Consider the following 15468-nt stretch of genomic DNA (forward strand, 5'->3'; position numbering starts at 1 on the left):
ATGTAGCAGCTTCAGCATCCAGACAAGCACAGATCCTTTACTCTCTCTTTAGATAACTTTTGTGTATTTTTTTGTCATTTTGTGTCCTTTTTTGGTTATGTTGTGTCTTTTTTGTAGATTTTTTTGTCTTCCTTGGTCATTTTGTGTCTTTTTTGTAGATTTTTTTTTGTCTTTTTTGGTCATTTGTGTCTATTTTGGTCATTTTATGTCTTTATTTGGCCATTTTGTGTCTTATTTGGTCATTTTGTGTCATTTTTGGTCACCTTGTTTCTTTTGTGGTCATTTTGTGTCATTTTATGGTGATTTTTTTGGCCATTTTAACATCTTTTGCTGGGCTTACACCAAATTATTTTCACAGTCCAAGACTAAAAACTGAAAGTCTTTAGTAAATCTTTTTTACTGGAGTCACAGCATGCTCCTGTCATCTCGATCGTTAAGCCTAAGGTAGTAATCTGCACTGTTTCATATCAGTCTTTTCTTAGTCTTGGGTTTGCGATAATATCAAACGTGTTTGATATTATCACAAGACGCAGTAACACAATCAACAACCAATACATGAGCAGGGGAAAGGTCCCCAGTTCCAGACCGGGCAGTAAAACCACTTCGACAGGAAAAAGTAACATCACAATAATGCTAGTGAGCTCAGTCCTAAATAAAAATATAGTGATGTAATATATTTAGATTTTTGGGGGCGCTGTTTCTTAGTAAAGAGAACCGTAAGGAGACCCAGTTACAATGTATAAATACATGTATACATGAATAAGTAATAAATAATCGATGATTAATGTATGATTAACTAAATTAAAGTTGATAGAACTGATAAATATAATTATTCAATTAAACACATTATAATTAAATAGGACATACATGAATGTCATGAATTCATTTCTAAATTTTCCTTTTCTTTATTCTTCCTTATTTATTTTTTTACTGTAAAATAATCAACTTTTCATGTCAGAAAAACAGAAACCCTTTTTCAGCTTTGTGAGGGGGCATTTTGTGGCGTCTTCTCCTCTTCTTTTTGTTGTTGGTTTTTTTCAACACAAACCACTGCACACACTAGAGCAGCTGGAGCCAAAAGCTGCTTCTCCTCCATTTGTAAGTTTTTACTAAGAGCATGATGGGAAAAAATTGCATGGTAGGAAAAAAATGGTAAGAAGAATCTAGTTGTAGTCTTGTAAATAGTTACCCTGCAAGATTCACAGTCTGTCTAAAATCTCAGTGTGAGACTAGGTTGGGACTAAAAACTCTAAACACTTGTCTTTGGTCTGAGCTAATAGTTTTCCGTGAGTCTTTTCCAAATCTTTTTAAAGTCTTCTGATGTATAGGTAGCATTTGTTGTGTGTTGAGGACGTGGCTTCGTGTTTCCCTCCATATCTCAGTCCACACCTGTAACTCGCCAACTCATTATCAGAACAGATCGTTTCAGCCTCTCGTGTTCTTTGCTCTTGGCTCAGTTCTTCCTGAGCTTCTTATGTGAAACCTTTGTGATTCTGTGTCTTCATGTATCCTGTTCTTTTCTCCAGCTTCAATAATGATAATGACCCACAATCCAAACAAAGAGTGAAGTGAAGTTTCATGTCATAGAGAGACTTTAAATGGATTTAATAAACAAGAACATAATAAAGAGTTTATCTGAGGAAATGTTTCCCGTCTCTTTCTCCTTTTTTTTTTTTGCAATATCATATTGTACAAATATTCTTTAATGGCAGAAATGCACGGGGCGCTGTTGGTTTTCTTCAGGAAGAAAAAGACAAAGTGAAGAAGACAAACATTTTATTTGCATATTCTACTGATATTATCTGTCATGTGAAGAAAAAAGAGCACCGATAAATCCACATCAGACTCTAGAGAATATTCACTTTTTAATCTTCTAGTCTCTGCCGCAGGACGTCCTCACAGCTCGCCTCCTTCAGCTCCACCTGTGCAGCTCTGCCTGCATCACTCTGCCTGTGTCTAAATAGACAGGAAGGGAAGTCGTTATTTAACCCACCCTGATGAAAAATGATCTATTATCTTCAAGTTTTATTATTCTAACACATCTGCTCATGGCAGCTGAGGAGAGCAGAAGGAAAAAGGCGGCAAAGTTCTGTTGTGCCTCAACGGAATCGACCGCAGCTTTAAGAAGCTGAAACAGCGTCTGGTGGCTCACAATGGTAGAGCGCGTACCATTAAGGCTGAGTCCTTCCTGCTGCGGACCTGGGTTCGAATCCGGCCTGAGGTCCCTTTGCCGCATGTCCTCCCCTTTGTCTCCCCCTTTCTATCTATCACTTTCAATAAAGCAAAAATGCCAAAAAAAAAAGAATAAAAAAAAAAAAGAAGCTGAAACAAAAAAACATAAACACAAAAAAAGAACAAACACAAACACATTAAAAATAAATAAACATAAAAAACACTCAAAAAGATCACAAAAACGTTTAAAAAACCAAACACAAAAAACATAAAAAAAAATGTTTTTAAATTTTTTTTGAAAAACCCATAGAAAATATATTTTTTTAAAAACCGTGAAATACAAAAACATTTTTAAAAAAACACAAAAACATTTTTAAAAAAACACAAAAACATTAAAAGAAACATAGAAAACATAAAAATATAGATTTTTTTAAAACACAAAATACATTTAAAACACACACACACACACACACACACACACACACACACACAAACCACAAAAAACCCACAGAAAGCATAAACACAAAACCATGCATGTGCGCTTGCTCGGTAATGATGTTTCCACCTGTGTGGTAACCTTTAGTGATAAAAAATTATAATAATCAGAAGAACGGCTTCACCTTCCCTCCTCCACGTCCAGGACGTTTTCAGGCAGACGCACGTTGAGCGTCTCCGGCAGCATGAAGACCAGGCCGCCGCTGAATATCCCCATCCCGGCGAAGATCAGCGGCGGCAACTGCAGCCAGACGTCATCCAGCAGCATGATCAGCGGAGCGAGCGAGCCACCAAACCGGCAGACGCAGGAGGTGAAGCCCAGACCGCACTGCCTGCAGCGACACGCAGCAGAGTCACCAACACAGAGTTCTCAGTGTTTACAGCAGAAACACCCTGAATGATCTTTTCTGGCTTTTCCTAGAATGACCCCGACATGAGAAACATTGCTTTTGTTCATATTTCTATGAAAGCTGAACACCAACAGGGGACAACTCTGGTCTTATCATTTTCATTCCACAAAAAACATTAAAAAACATAAACATGTACATAAAAAACTTTTTTTTTTTAAAAACACAAAAAAACATTTAAAAAAACATTGAAAAGACACCCAAAACACAAAATAACATTAAAAAGTAAAAAAAACACAAAAAATAAAAAACAAGCATAAACATAAAAACACAAAATATATAAAACACATTAAAAACATCAAAACGAAAAAAACACTAAAAAAACATTAAAAAACCACAAAAAAACATAAAAAACACAAAATACATTTAAAAACCATGTATGCATGCACGCTTGCTAAACAGTTATGTTTACAACTGTGCAGTACCTTTGGCAGTAAAATGACAGTAAAACAAAGCCTGCTTTAGTAAACCAGTAAACCAGTTGTGAAAGGTGTGCTGTAATAAAAAGGATTCCACTGATTCAACAGTTTTTCTGCTCTTTAAGAGGACAAACCTCCATATTTACACGGTTTGTGATGAGTGATGGTTGTTTCTTTATGCAAAATAGATTTGGGGTTTAAAATGAAATCAAGCTGCTTTATTTAAGGGGTTCAGGGAAGGCGGGTCAGTTTTTATGTATACAGAAAGTTCCGACAACATAAGGGTTAAATTTAAACTTAATCCACGATTCATGTGATACAACACCACATTTGATCGTCAGCGTTCAGTCTTGTTAAATAAAACTTTTGTTTGTTCAACACAGCTGACCTTGATGTGGTTCGAGGTCGGCCCCTCGTGTTTCTGGTTCCTACCTGAGCACGGTCGGGTAGAGCTCGGCGGAGTAAAGGAACGCAGTGGTGAACGCCGCCTCGGACAAACCCTTCGCCACCACAGCAATGCAGGTTCGAATCACCGTGAACTCTGAGGGAGGAGCAGATGATTAACGACATGAAGAAACACGACAGAGATCAAGCTCAACATAAACCAGGTCACTGTGTTTATGAACCTCAACACATTTGGATGGGTTGCTCGCTTTTGTTTGCTGATTTTTCTGAGGAATCTTTAGCCTTGTTAACACCTGCTGTCTGAGAGGTTCAGGAGAGAGAGACAGAGAGAGCCAGAGAGAATGAGATAGAGAGAGAGAGAGAGAGAGAGAGCAAGAAAGAGCGAGAGAGAGAGCCAGAGAGAGTGAGAGAGAGAGACCTAAAGAGAGAGAGCGCAAGAAAGAGCTAGATAGAGAGAGAGCGAGAGAGAGAGAGAGAGAGCAAGAGAGAGCGTGAGAGAGAGGGCGAGAGAGAGACAGAGAGGGAGAGCCCGAGAGAGCAAGAGATGGCATGTGAGAGCGAGAGAGAGTGAGAGGGAGCGAGAGAGAGAGAGAGAGACAGAGAGTCAGAGAGAAAGCAAGAGAGAGAGAGAGAGTGCGAGAGAGCAAGAGAGGGAGCGAGAGGGAGCGAGAGAGAGCGAGGGAGCAAGAGGGAGCGAGAGGGAGCAAGAGAGAGTGAGAGCCCGAGAGAGCAAGAGATGGCATGTGAGAGCAAGAGAGAGCGAGAGGGAGCGAGAGAGAGAGAGAGTGCGAGAGAGCAAGAGAGGGAGCGAGAGAGAGACAGAGAGTCAGAGAGAAAGCAAGAGAGAGAGTGCGAGACAGCAAGAGAGGGAGCGAGAGAGAGCGAGGGAGCGAGAGGGAGCGAGAGAGACATTTGATTGTCCTACACCATACCATCGCCATATTGTGATGGAAATGTGTGAAAGAGACTTTTTCTCTTCCTGATCTCTCAGTTGTCAGTTTGGTTGAATGCCGAAAAGCAATTTGTTTATCCGTCCTCTCTGGACACAGTCAGCGGTTGCGTTTATGCAGAGACAGGAAGTGACGTCACCTAAAGGTATGGCGGTGTTTATTCCGATCAGAGCTCCCGTTGTGATCAGAAACATCGCCTGGCCATTCCGGCGGCCGATCCAGTCCAGGACGAAGAAGGTCAGGATTTTGGCAGGAACCTCGATGGCGCCATAGATGAAATGTGTGAGGTAGATACTGACGCCGAAACCCGAGATGTTGAAGCTGATCCCGTAGTACAGGAAGGCCACGGCAAACCTGCAGGACCACAGTTCAGTATGAACTCCACAGCAGCAGACAGAAAAACTTTACCTCTCTTGCATTTCCAATCGGTATTATTGTTCACCCGGGCGACAACAGGATGTTGTCTTTAGTTCTCAGAGGCCACGACACGTACTGCATTTGTTTCTAAAGTTCCTTGACAAAAACTTGTGTTTGTGTTTGCAGGAAGCATTGCCCATGTTGTGCTCGAACCGCAGCAGAGAGAGAGAGTGAGAAAGAGAGCGAGCGAGAGAGAGAGAGAGAGAGTGAGAGAGAGAGAGCAAGAGAGAGAGAGCGAGAAAGATCGAGAGGGGGAGCGAGAGAGCGAGAGCGGGAGAGGGAGCGAGAGAGAGCGGGTACTGCACTTGTTTCTAAAGTTCCTTGATAAAAACTTGTGTTTGTGTTTGCAGGAAGCATTGCCCGTGTTGTGCCTGAACCACAGCAGAGAGAGAGCGAGAGAGGGAGTGAGAGAGAGAGCGAGAAAGAGCGAGAGATCACGAGAGTCAGAGAGAGAGAACAAGAGGGAGAGAGAGGGACAGAAAGGGAGCGAGAGAGAACGGGAGCGAGAGAGAGGGAGAGCAACATGTGTGGAAACATAAAAAAACACAAAAACATAAAAACCAAATAAAACAAAAAACATAAACATAAAGATAATAGACATTAAAAAAGCACAGAAAAATGTTAAAAAAATAAAAACATTAAAAAACAAAAACCAAAAAACATTAAAAACATTTTTAAAAAACTTAAAAAACACAAAAACATGAAAATCAAAAAACCCAAAAACATAATAAACATTACAAACATAAAAAAAAACACAAAAACATAAAAAGAATTAAAAAAAACATTACAAAAAACATTTTTAAAAAAGCATAAAACATTCATCAATCTAATTGGTCCTCAGCCCAAATCTACTCAGACAACAGAAGAGACTTGAAGAGACTGTAGAGAACATTTATGGAGAACGCTAAGAAGAGAAACAGACTGAGTGACCAAGCAAGAGGCCGCTGGACAACAGTCAATCTTGCATTAACTTTAAGGGAGCTTCATGAATTAAAAGGCTGCAAGACAAGCTCGAATCTTTGCTGATGGAGCAGTGAGTAGTGTTAGCTGGTCCTGCGGGTTTATTTTAGTGTGAGCAGCCTGGCCACCTGGGGAGGATCCTGTCAGGGTTTCTGTTGAGTCCTGAGCTGTTTTGTTGAATTGTGCAATGTGCAAAAAATATGAGCTCACGTCAGCACTCAGCACTTTACTTGTAATGTTTGTGCAATAGAACAATGTGCAGTAAACATTCCAGCAGTTTTGCACATGCAATTTATTCAAACCTTGTGAAACAGCCACATCAGCACTTTAGCTCATACTCTTTATTCACAGATTTCCATGCTGTCACCAACGTTTCTTTTGTTTTTATGTTTTCCCCGTGTGATGTAGTTTTTAATGTTCATTTTGGTGTTGTGATGTTTTTATGAGATGAACTGTGCCCAAGCAACTTTTCCCTTTGGGGACAATGGAGTTTAACCTTGAGCTTTTATTGTGAAAGAGCTGTAATGTGCTGCTGTTGGTAATGTGCTGCCTTGTTCCAGACTACATGTTATAATTTTATCACCTTCATAAGTATCGGAGCAACTCATAATCATTTGCTTAAATGTTAAAGTTAAGGATTCGGTACCAGAACGTTCCAGAGCAGAGGGTGATCTTCCTCATCTGGGGCGTTCGGACCAGGTCCAGGTAGGAGTGGTTCCTCTCTGCCACCTCGGACACCGTCACCTTCCCCAGAGTCTGAAACAGAAACAGCATCACCCACACTCACCTTTTATCCCACACACGCACGGTTTTCTTTCGCTGAATATTCCACGTTTATGCTAATTTTTGCCATTTCTTTTTTAGCGTCCGTACAACCAGAGAACCAGCTGTCCTCACCCAGGAGTGGACGTAACGTCTGTCTCCATCTCTGTTTGTTGAAACCAACAGAGTCCAGATGCCTCATGCATCAAAGAGTGCGTAGCTTTCATACTGAAAGATGGCGTACTCCCAAAACTAGAAAAGTACGTATGCAAACTCATCTCCACATGTATCAAACTGTGCTTACGTCAGGTTCAGCGCACCTTTCCGTGATACATCCCAGTCAGCTGGAACTGAGCGCACAAGCCACCAACTCCTCCCGAAAATGAATACGCAGATGCAAATGACTATAAATCACTGGCATGCCTGCTGATTATCAACAAAACAATGGCAAATCAATGAGCTGCCACTGCGCGCGAGGTGATCTCCGGGGTGGAGGCAGGAAAAATTAGCTTTTTAGTGCCTCAGTTCTGGGATCAGCGACAAGGTGTCACTGTGGCTGTTAATGCAGCCGGATCAGAGACCTGCACCATGGCAGAAGGGTCCCTGAACACACACTCCTTCTAAACTCCACCGTTGTTAATTTATTCAGAGCTGTTAGAGCAGCCAGTGCGTGATGCGTGCCACAATCACAATAGCATCAGTTTAAAGGCCACAGGTAACTTGTTGTCCCAATTAAACATCACATACAGGATCAAATATGCACCACACCTGACTTATTCTGAAAGGATTTCCAAATCACGTTTTTTCTCCAGGGAGAGGGATCTGTGGTTATGGATCGATGTGCGTTAACATCTCCATGTTAAACCAAAGACGAAACAGTCGGCGATCGGCACTTTCACACAGTAATTATGGCAGGTTAACTGTGAAATATATATGCGCTCCATAATCAGAATCAGAAGTACTTTATTGAGGGAAATTCGGTATATATATAAAAATAGTGGAAATAGCTAAATATAGGCTATAGACTTAAGAGAGAGAGAGAGAGAGAGAGAGTGAGAGAGAGAGAGCAAGAGAGAGAGAGCGAGAAAGATCGAGAGGGGGAGCGAGAGAGCGAGAGAGCGAGAGAGCGAGAGAGCGAGAGAGCGAGAGAGCGAGAGCGGGAGAGGGAGCGAGAGAGAGCGGGTACTGCACTTGTTTCTAAAGTTCCTTGATAAAAATTTGTGTTTGTGTTTGCAGGAAGCATTGCCCGTGTTGTGCCTGAACCACAATCAAAATATACAATCTTAACATCAAAACATGTAGACTTCAACATACTATCATTGCACAAGTAAGCAGCAATACGCAGGTGAAATATAAAATATGATAATGAAAATTAATCATCCGTCCGCTCATATTTAGAACGGGTTATTGAGGGTGGAAAACTGCATTTTCCTCCATTGTATGAGATATTAACTGTGAATACAAAGCCAGTTGTGTGGAGTTTGAGTTTATGAGACATGAAACACGTTTTGTAGTATGAAAGACAGTAGTTTCCGCCAAACAAAAGTTTGCGGTGCCAACGCACATTCTCACGGCAAGTTCACTTTTCATACATGTGATGTGTTCGGGAAAAATCAGCGTAAGCAATGTTTTTGTGCGTACGAAGCGTTGATACATGAGGCCCCGGATCTGACTGTGGAGGAGCAGGGACGGGTGTGTTAAACAGAAACTGTTAACACTCAAACTAAATGTAGATAACCTGGTCGTTTTTATGTCTTTTGCTGCTCGTTTGCTCGTTTATATTTAGGTAATTTGGGGTATTTTTGGGTTATTTTGGGTATTTTTTTGTGTGTATTTTTTTGGTAATTTTGTACGGAGCCCCTTAAGGGACATTGAAAGAAAAAAACATTTTCAACATTTGGTTAATTGTTTAAAATTGTTGTTCATCGTTCCGTCAGACTGAAAGACTCCAAGGAGTCGCTGCTCACTTTCTCCGCTAAAAGACAAAGAAATAACAAAAAACAGACACAAAATGACAAAAAAATACAAAAAAAACCCCAAAATTACAAAAAGTCACAGTGACCAAAAAAGTTGAAAAAAGAGCAAAAAAGACGCAAAATTATGGAGCCCCTTAATATCTCACAAAGGTTTTGGGAGATCTCGCAAAACGATAATTTCTTTTATTGGTCACTGTGACTTTTTGTAATTTTGGACATTTTTTTAAATTTTTTTGTCATTTTGTGTCTGTTTTTTGTTATTTCTTTGTCTTTTAGTTGAGAAAGTGAGCAGCGACTCCTTGGACTCCTTGTCTTTCACTCCGACTGAACGCTGAACAACAATTTTAAATGAACCAAATGTTGAAATAAACTGTGATGAAGTGAAAACACGCTGAAAGGCTCAAAGTTGTGTTTAGATGTCCACGTTGCCGTGGATACGCATTGTTCTGCTTCTGTCCTGATGACAGCCACCTGTCAATCAAAATACATTTGCTTCATCATCTGTTTCCTTCTGAATGGGACCATTATTTACACACTAACATCAGATTGTCTTTAGAAGACTTGAAACTAGAAACTGAGACCAGAATGTTTTCTGATTTAATAAATGAGGAGAGAAGTCGTCTCAGTTTGTGTTGAGACAGAGAGGACCGGATGCTGGAGACCCCTGTTTCACAGACTGGATTGGGGGCGGCCACAATGAGTCAGTCGGCTGTACCTCACTGTCCAGGCTGGGTGTGTTTTCACTCTTCTGGTTCATCTCAGCGCACTGACCCAGGTACTTCTTGGCTTCCTCCGCTCTGCCGTTGGCCAGCAGCCAGCGGGCCGACTCCGGCAGCCACCTGACGCCGACACAGTAAACGGGCTTTAAAAAAGAAACACTTTAAAGATACTGACTGTCAGAAACTCCTCCGAACTTCCACCTCACCACCAGGAGACGATGGCGGCCACGCAGGGCGCCGTCACCGCCAGCATCAGGTGGCGCCAGTCCCGGATCAAGTAGGCCAGCAGCGCCAGCAGCATGTTCCCCACGCTCCACGACAGGCTCAGGACGGTGCCGGTGAACGTCCGGTGCTTCACATCCGTCCACTCGATGCCTGAGCAACAAGCAGACTGCAGTGAACAAAACAGAGACGGGAAACCAGTTTGATGCAACAAAAGAGCAAGATTTCTTTCTAAACGCTGAGATAACACTGAGGGAGTTAATGTTGTATACCCCGGGGATGGAGCTGCGACTGAGATAGAGAGACATGTGTTTTAATCATAAATCTGTATCAAACAACAAGTGTGGACAATGATTTAGCCACACAATGGATTGAAAATTCACCAGCAACTCATTAAACAGGAAAGGTCAAAGGTCATCACATTCAAACAAATTCATGAGAAAAAAAGTTGAAAATTTACGGGAAAAAATTTTCAAATTTATGGAAAAAATGTTCCATATTAAAAAAGAATCAAACACAAAAAATTCACAGAAAAAAATAAAAATGTATGAGATTTTTATTTTTATTTTTTTACAAATTTACGAGAAAAATGTTCCAAATACTTTAGAAAAAAAAATCACAAATTTAAAAGAAAAAAATGGTGAGAAAAAAACACATTAACGAGAAAAAAATTACAAATTTCTGAGAAAAATGTTGGAATTTTTTTTTTTTAATCACAAATTTACAAGAAAAAAATCAAAAATTTGTGAGAAAAAAGCCATACATTTACAAGAAAATTGTTACAAATTTATGAGAAAAATTTTACAAATATCACAAATATAATGAAAAAAAGTTTAAAAATTATGAAAAGAAAATCTATGAGAAAATTGTTACACATTTATGAAAACATTTTACAAATGTATGGAAAGAAAATTCACAAATTTATGGGAAAAATGTTGCAAATTTACAAGACAAAAAAATCATAAATTTACAGAAAAAAAATTAAACAATTATGAGAAAAAAAATTAAACAATTATGAGAAAAAAAATCTATGAGAAAATTGTTACAAATTTATGGGGAAAATGTTACAAATATATGAGAAAATTGTAACAAATGTACAAGAAAAAAATTAAATTTGGGAGAAAAAACCCACAAATTTACATGAAAAATGTTACAAATTTATGAGAATAAAATTCACAAAATTACAGGAAACATTAAAAAAAACTATGAGAAAAAAACTGAAATTTACAGGAATTGATTTACAAATTCACGATAAACTTAATTAAATAAAAAAAAATATTTATAAGGAAACCCACAAATTTTGGGGGAAATTGTCACACATTTACAAGGAAAAAAGTGTAAAAAGGGTAATCTGTTTCCTTCACAGATTCTGGACTTTTGTTTAAATGAAGAAACCAACAAGAGACACAGAGAGTCCAGCTCACTGCAGTGAGTGTTGGAGCTCGACCTTTCACCCTGACGGTGAGTTCTTACCCAGAGCCACGCCGATGATGGACAGCCCGCTGAGCGCCGCGCCACACAGCGCCCGGCACACGGCGAACATGGTGTAGGACGAAGAGAATGCAGAGGCCACTCCAAACGAGGTCGCTAACAGGAAACACACCAGGAGAACAGACCTACGACCAAACCTGCAGCACACACACACACACATAAACACACACACACACACACACACACACACACACACATAAACACACACACACACACACACACACACACACACACACACACACACACACACAGACTTTGTTGTGAAACTATTTCATCAGTGTCTTGTTTCAGACTGACCTTTGACTCAACCTTCGATCAAGTAAATTCATGATGATAAAAAAACATTTTTGAAAGCAGCAGCGACTGACCTGACCTGGAAGAGACATCTCCACGGTTAATAATAATAAATAATAATAAAGATAATAACATAAACAAAACTACAAAACAACACACTATACTTAATTACTCAGTGTGTGTGTGTGTGTGTGTGTGTGTGTTGTTGTTGTTCTGTGTTGACTGGTAATATTAGAGAACTGACATTTTGAATTGTATTCAATAATAAACAAATTTATTCAACAATAGAGTCATGTGAAAAATCAGCAGTTACACACACACACACACACACACACACACACACACACACACACACACACACACACACACACACGTTGGTATCAGCTGACCAGCAGCTGACTTTGTTACTGAAAAGCAATTTGACTTGTCCTGTTGTTAAAAGGTGCTTTATGAATGAACTCATAATGATGTTCAGTGAGATTATTAAAGCCCTCCTGGGAGTCAGGAATGGTTGTCCTAAAAATATTTCTAAAGTATAAAAAATACATTCAAGAGCTAAAAATCTTAACATAAATTAAAATGTTCTTTAAAAAATGATATCAAACCTCAAAACCCTTTAATTTAATTGAAAAAATTGAAAAAATAAATAAATTTGCTATCTTAAAAGTCATAAAAACAACTTTTCCTGCTGATCAAAAATGGGTTTTAGATCCTCAGCTGAAGGAGGAGCTGTCAGACGTAAGATTCAGTTCAACATTTTATAATAACAACCTCTAATAATAAACAATTATTGATGTAATGTATGTTATTTAAGAGTTTATTGTTGCATGGTTTCAAAATTATTTGTAAAGATTCTATATAAAAAATGTTTTAGGCTTTTATAAAACTGCAACCGATGGTTAGAAAACCTGGTAAATATCACAGGAGAGGGAGTGATGATAAAGCGGTTAATTAAGGGTTGAAAAATGTTTTAACTGAAGTTCAATAATCAGTTCTGAGTCGTCACGTAAAACACAGAACATTCAAATAGATGTACAGGAGATATGGATGCATTCACACTCTGAATCAACTTTTTCTGAATTGTATCGCTCTGTGGTAGGCATTATGATGCCAGTAAGGAAAAACTTTTTGGAGTGGGGTTTTTTGTCTTAAAATAGACCAAATAAATATGATCTGAAGAAATTTTATCATTCTTTTTTTGGGGGGTTGTTGCCTGTAGGCAACATTGTACCATACCGGTGTAAAAGTGAAAAAGAAAGTTTTTTTTATTAATTTTAACATATTTTATTTAATAAACATGTGTAAAAGATTCAGTGGCTTCAACAAGTTACAATACATAACATATTAAATTTAAAAACATGATAAAAGGAACTTTTTAAAACCGGTTTCTTGTCTGGATGTTGCCTTTAACCAACAACCCATTAAAATTATTGTCTTGAACAGTTTAAGTGTGAAACTATCAAATGAAGGTTTACTCACCCATCAGTAGGAATAGATTTTTTTTCCAGATGGGAAAGGGCCACGAAATTATGTTTTGAGTGATTTTTTTGTGGCGCAAAATGGCAAAGCTGTTTCCTTTGGAAAAGTCTGCAAAGTAGGGCCAATATGGACTCCAGGAGGTCATGTGACAAATTGAAGCATTGCCATTTGTTCCCTATACTATCTTCCTGTAAGTCGTTTTGGATAAAAGCGTCTGCTAAATGACTAAATGTAAATGTAATACTCTTCTGTCTTTTTTGGTACGTTATGAGGGTTAAGAAGAGAAAAGACTTTTACAGGTTTTAATTGAATAACGGTAATCATTGTGATGAGGTTTTCTTTTACAAAAAAATCAACATAATCAGTCGTTAAAACAAACTCACTTATCAGAGAGCTGACCGAACAAAACGGCTCCAAATGTCACGCCGAGGAAGAAATATGTAGCGAGAGCCTGATTCAGCTTCTTATTATCACACACCAGGTCCCACTGCAGAGAGACAGACAGGTTTAACACACACACAGCAGGTCCGACTGCACACTGAAAGTTTGAGTGAGAAAAGTTGGGTGAACTCAAAATTTCAAGGCAACAAACTTCGATAAAATTTTAAGTTGGACAATTAAACTAAATATTTAAAGTTTTGTTTTTGAGTTTGCTCAACTCTGAATTCAGAGTTTTCAATTTATAATTCATATAATTCATTAGAATTGGCATGATTGTAACGCCGCTATGAAATGTCAGCTAATGTTTGCGACCACAATTTTGAGTTAGCATTGATACGCTAATGGCTACTGTTGTAGCTGTAACAAGCAGCGCCGCTAGCATCAGTTAGTCGTTAGCATCATTTAGCCGCTAGTATCAGTTAGCTAGCTTTCGCTAATGACCGAATTTCAGCGCTTTCCTGCATTTCACAACAAAGAAATAAGAGTTAGCAGAACTATTGTCACTTGTTGTGAACCCCAACTTAAAGATATAAGTAACAACAACTCACAAACTTGTTTTTGAGAAGACAACTGGCTTCCTTTGTTGTGCTAACTTACATTATTGCCCTAAATGTCAATAATTTATATTTCCAAGTTTTACCAACTTAAATCACTGTTTTAGGCAAAAAAATACAAGTTGGCTTTTTTTGCAGTGCAGAGAGACAGACAGGTGCAACACACACATGGCAGGTCCCACTCACAGCAAAACTTACAAGAAAACAGTTTATGGATATATATATATATACTGTATATATATATTAAAAATAATAAAAAAGAAATTTTAGAAAGACATTTTTAAGAAATATTGGTTGTTTTTGGGTATATGTAACATACATTTATATATATATATATATATATATATATATATTTGTATGTATATATACACACACACACACATATATGCATACATACATACATACATACATATATACAGTCATGGAAAAATGATAAGACGACCCTTGTTTTCTTCGTTTTCTTAATTTTAATTTGTTTGGACAAGAGTTCAATCTAAGAGCTGATATGTAGACTTTTTTTTAATAAAATAATTTTGGTTATTATCCAGAAATATATATATATATATATATATATATATATATATATATATATATATATATAATATTTCCAGCTACATAATTTAAATGTAAAGTTTAGCTGTAAAAGAACTGAAAGTTTCCTTAATTTTATTTTCAGGAATATAATCGCCTGTATTTTTCCACAAAATTCACAGACCATTAAACAACGGAAAAAGATTAAAAACCTCGGTGACGGTGGTGGAGGTGAACTGTGACCGGTCGTAGGTCCAGCCGTCAGGACAAGGTGCCGTGCTGTTTCCCGGGGTGAGGTCGGAGGTCACGCTGCAGGAGCCGGAGGAGGAAACCCCATCTCCGTCCTGCGGGCTCCCTGGGGCGCAGTGGTGCGGTGGCGTGGCGGAGATGAAGTTGTGCAGGAGGAAGTGTAGCGGGAGGATGCCGCGGGGCAGCGACAGGATGGACAGCAGCAGGAACTGGAACCTGGAGAATCCACCAACATGGTCCAGGATCTCATCGAACCGCATAGTGGACCGATCTGGTCTGGTCCTCTGGTCCTCTGGTCTCTGGTCTCGGTCTCCTCTCACACCGAAAGGAGACAGAGAGAGGGTGGTGCTCTGTGTGTGTGTGTGTGTGTGTGTGTCATGTGGCGTGTGTGTGTGTGTGTGTCTGTGTGTGTCTGTGTGTGTCTGTGTGTGTGTCATGGGTCTTGAGTTGAACTTCCTACATAGTGAGGAGCTAAATAAGTCAAAACAACAGTCACGTCCTCTGAGTCCCGTTTCAGGGCGAAGA

At 39.0% G+C, this 15468-nt stretch overlaps 1 protein-coding gene across 1 annotated transcript; it reads right to left on the bottom strand.

The window, feature by feature from the left end:
- Positions 1–2788: 2788 nt before the first annotated feature.
- slc22a7a (solute carrier family 22 member 7a) lies at positions 2789–15203 on the bottom strand. Its single transcript, XM_059330648.1, has 9 exons — positions 14907–15203; positions 13552–13655; positions 11378–11532; positions 9889–10057; positions 9679–9802; positions 6872–6981; positions 4988–5202; positions 3926–4034; positions 2789–2999 (listed from the first exon to the last, which is right to left on the bottom strand). Exons 1-9 carry the CDS (start codon positions 15201–15203, stop codon positions 2789–2791), a joined length of 1494 nt encoding a protein of 497 aa, XP_059186631.1.
- Between the last annotated feature and the right edge of the window lie 265 nt (positions 15204–15468).

Source organism: Centropristis striata, chromosome 1, assembly GCF_030273125.1.
Source record: "Centropristis striata isolate RG_2023a ecotype Rhode Island chromosome 1, C.striata_1.0, whole genome shotgun sequence".
In the NCBI taxonomy this organism is placed as follows: domain Eukaryota; kingdom Metazoa; phylum Chordata; class Actinopteri; order Perciformes; family Serranidae; genus Centropristis; species Centropristis striata.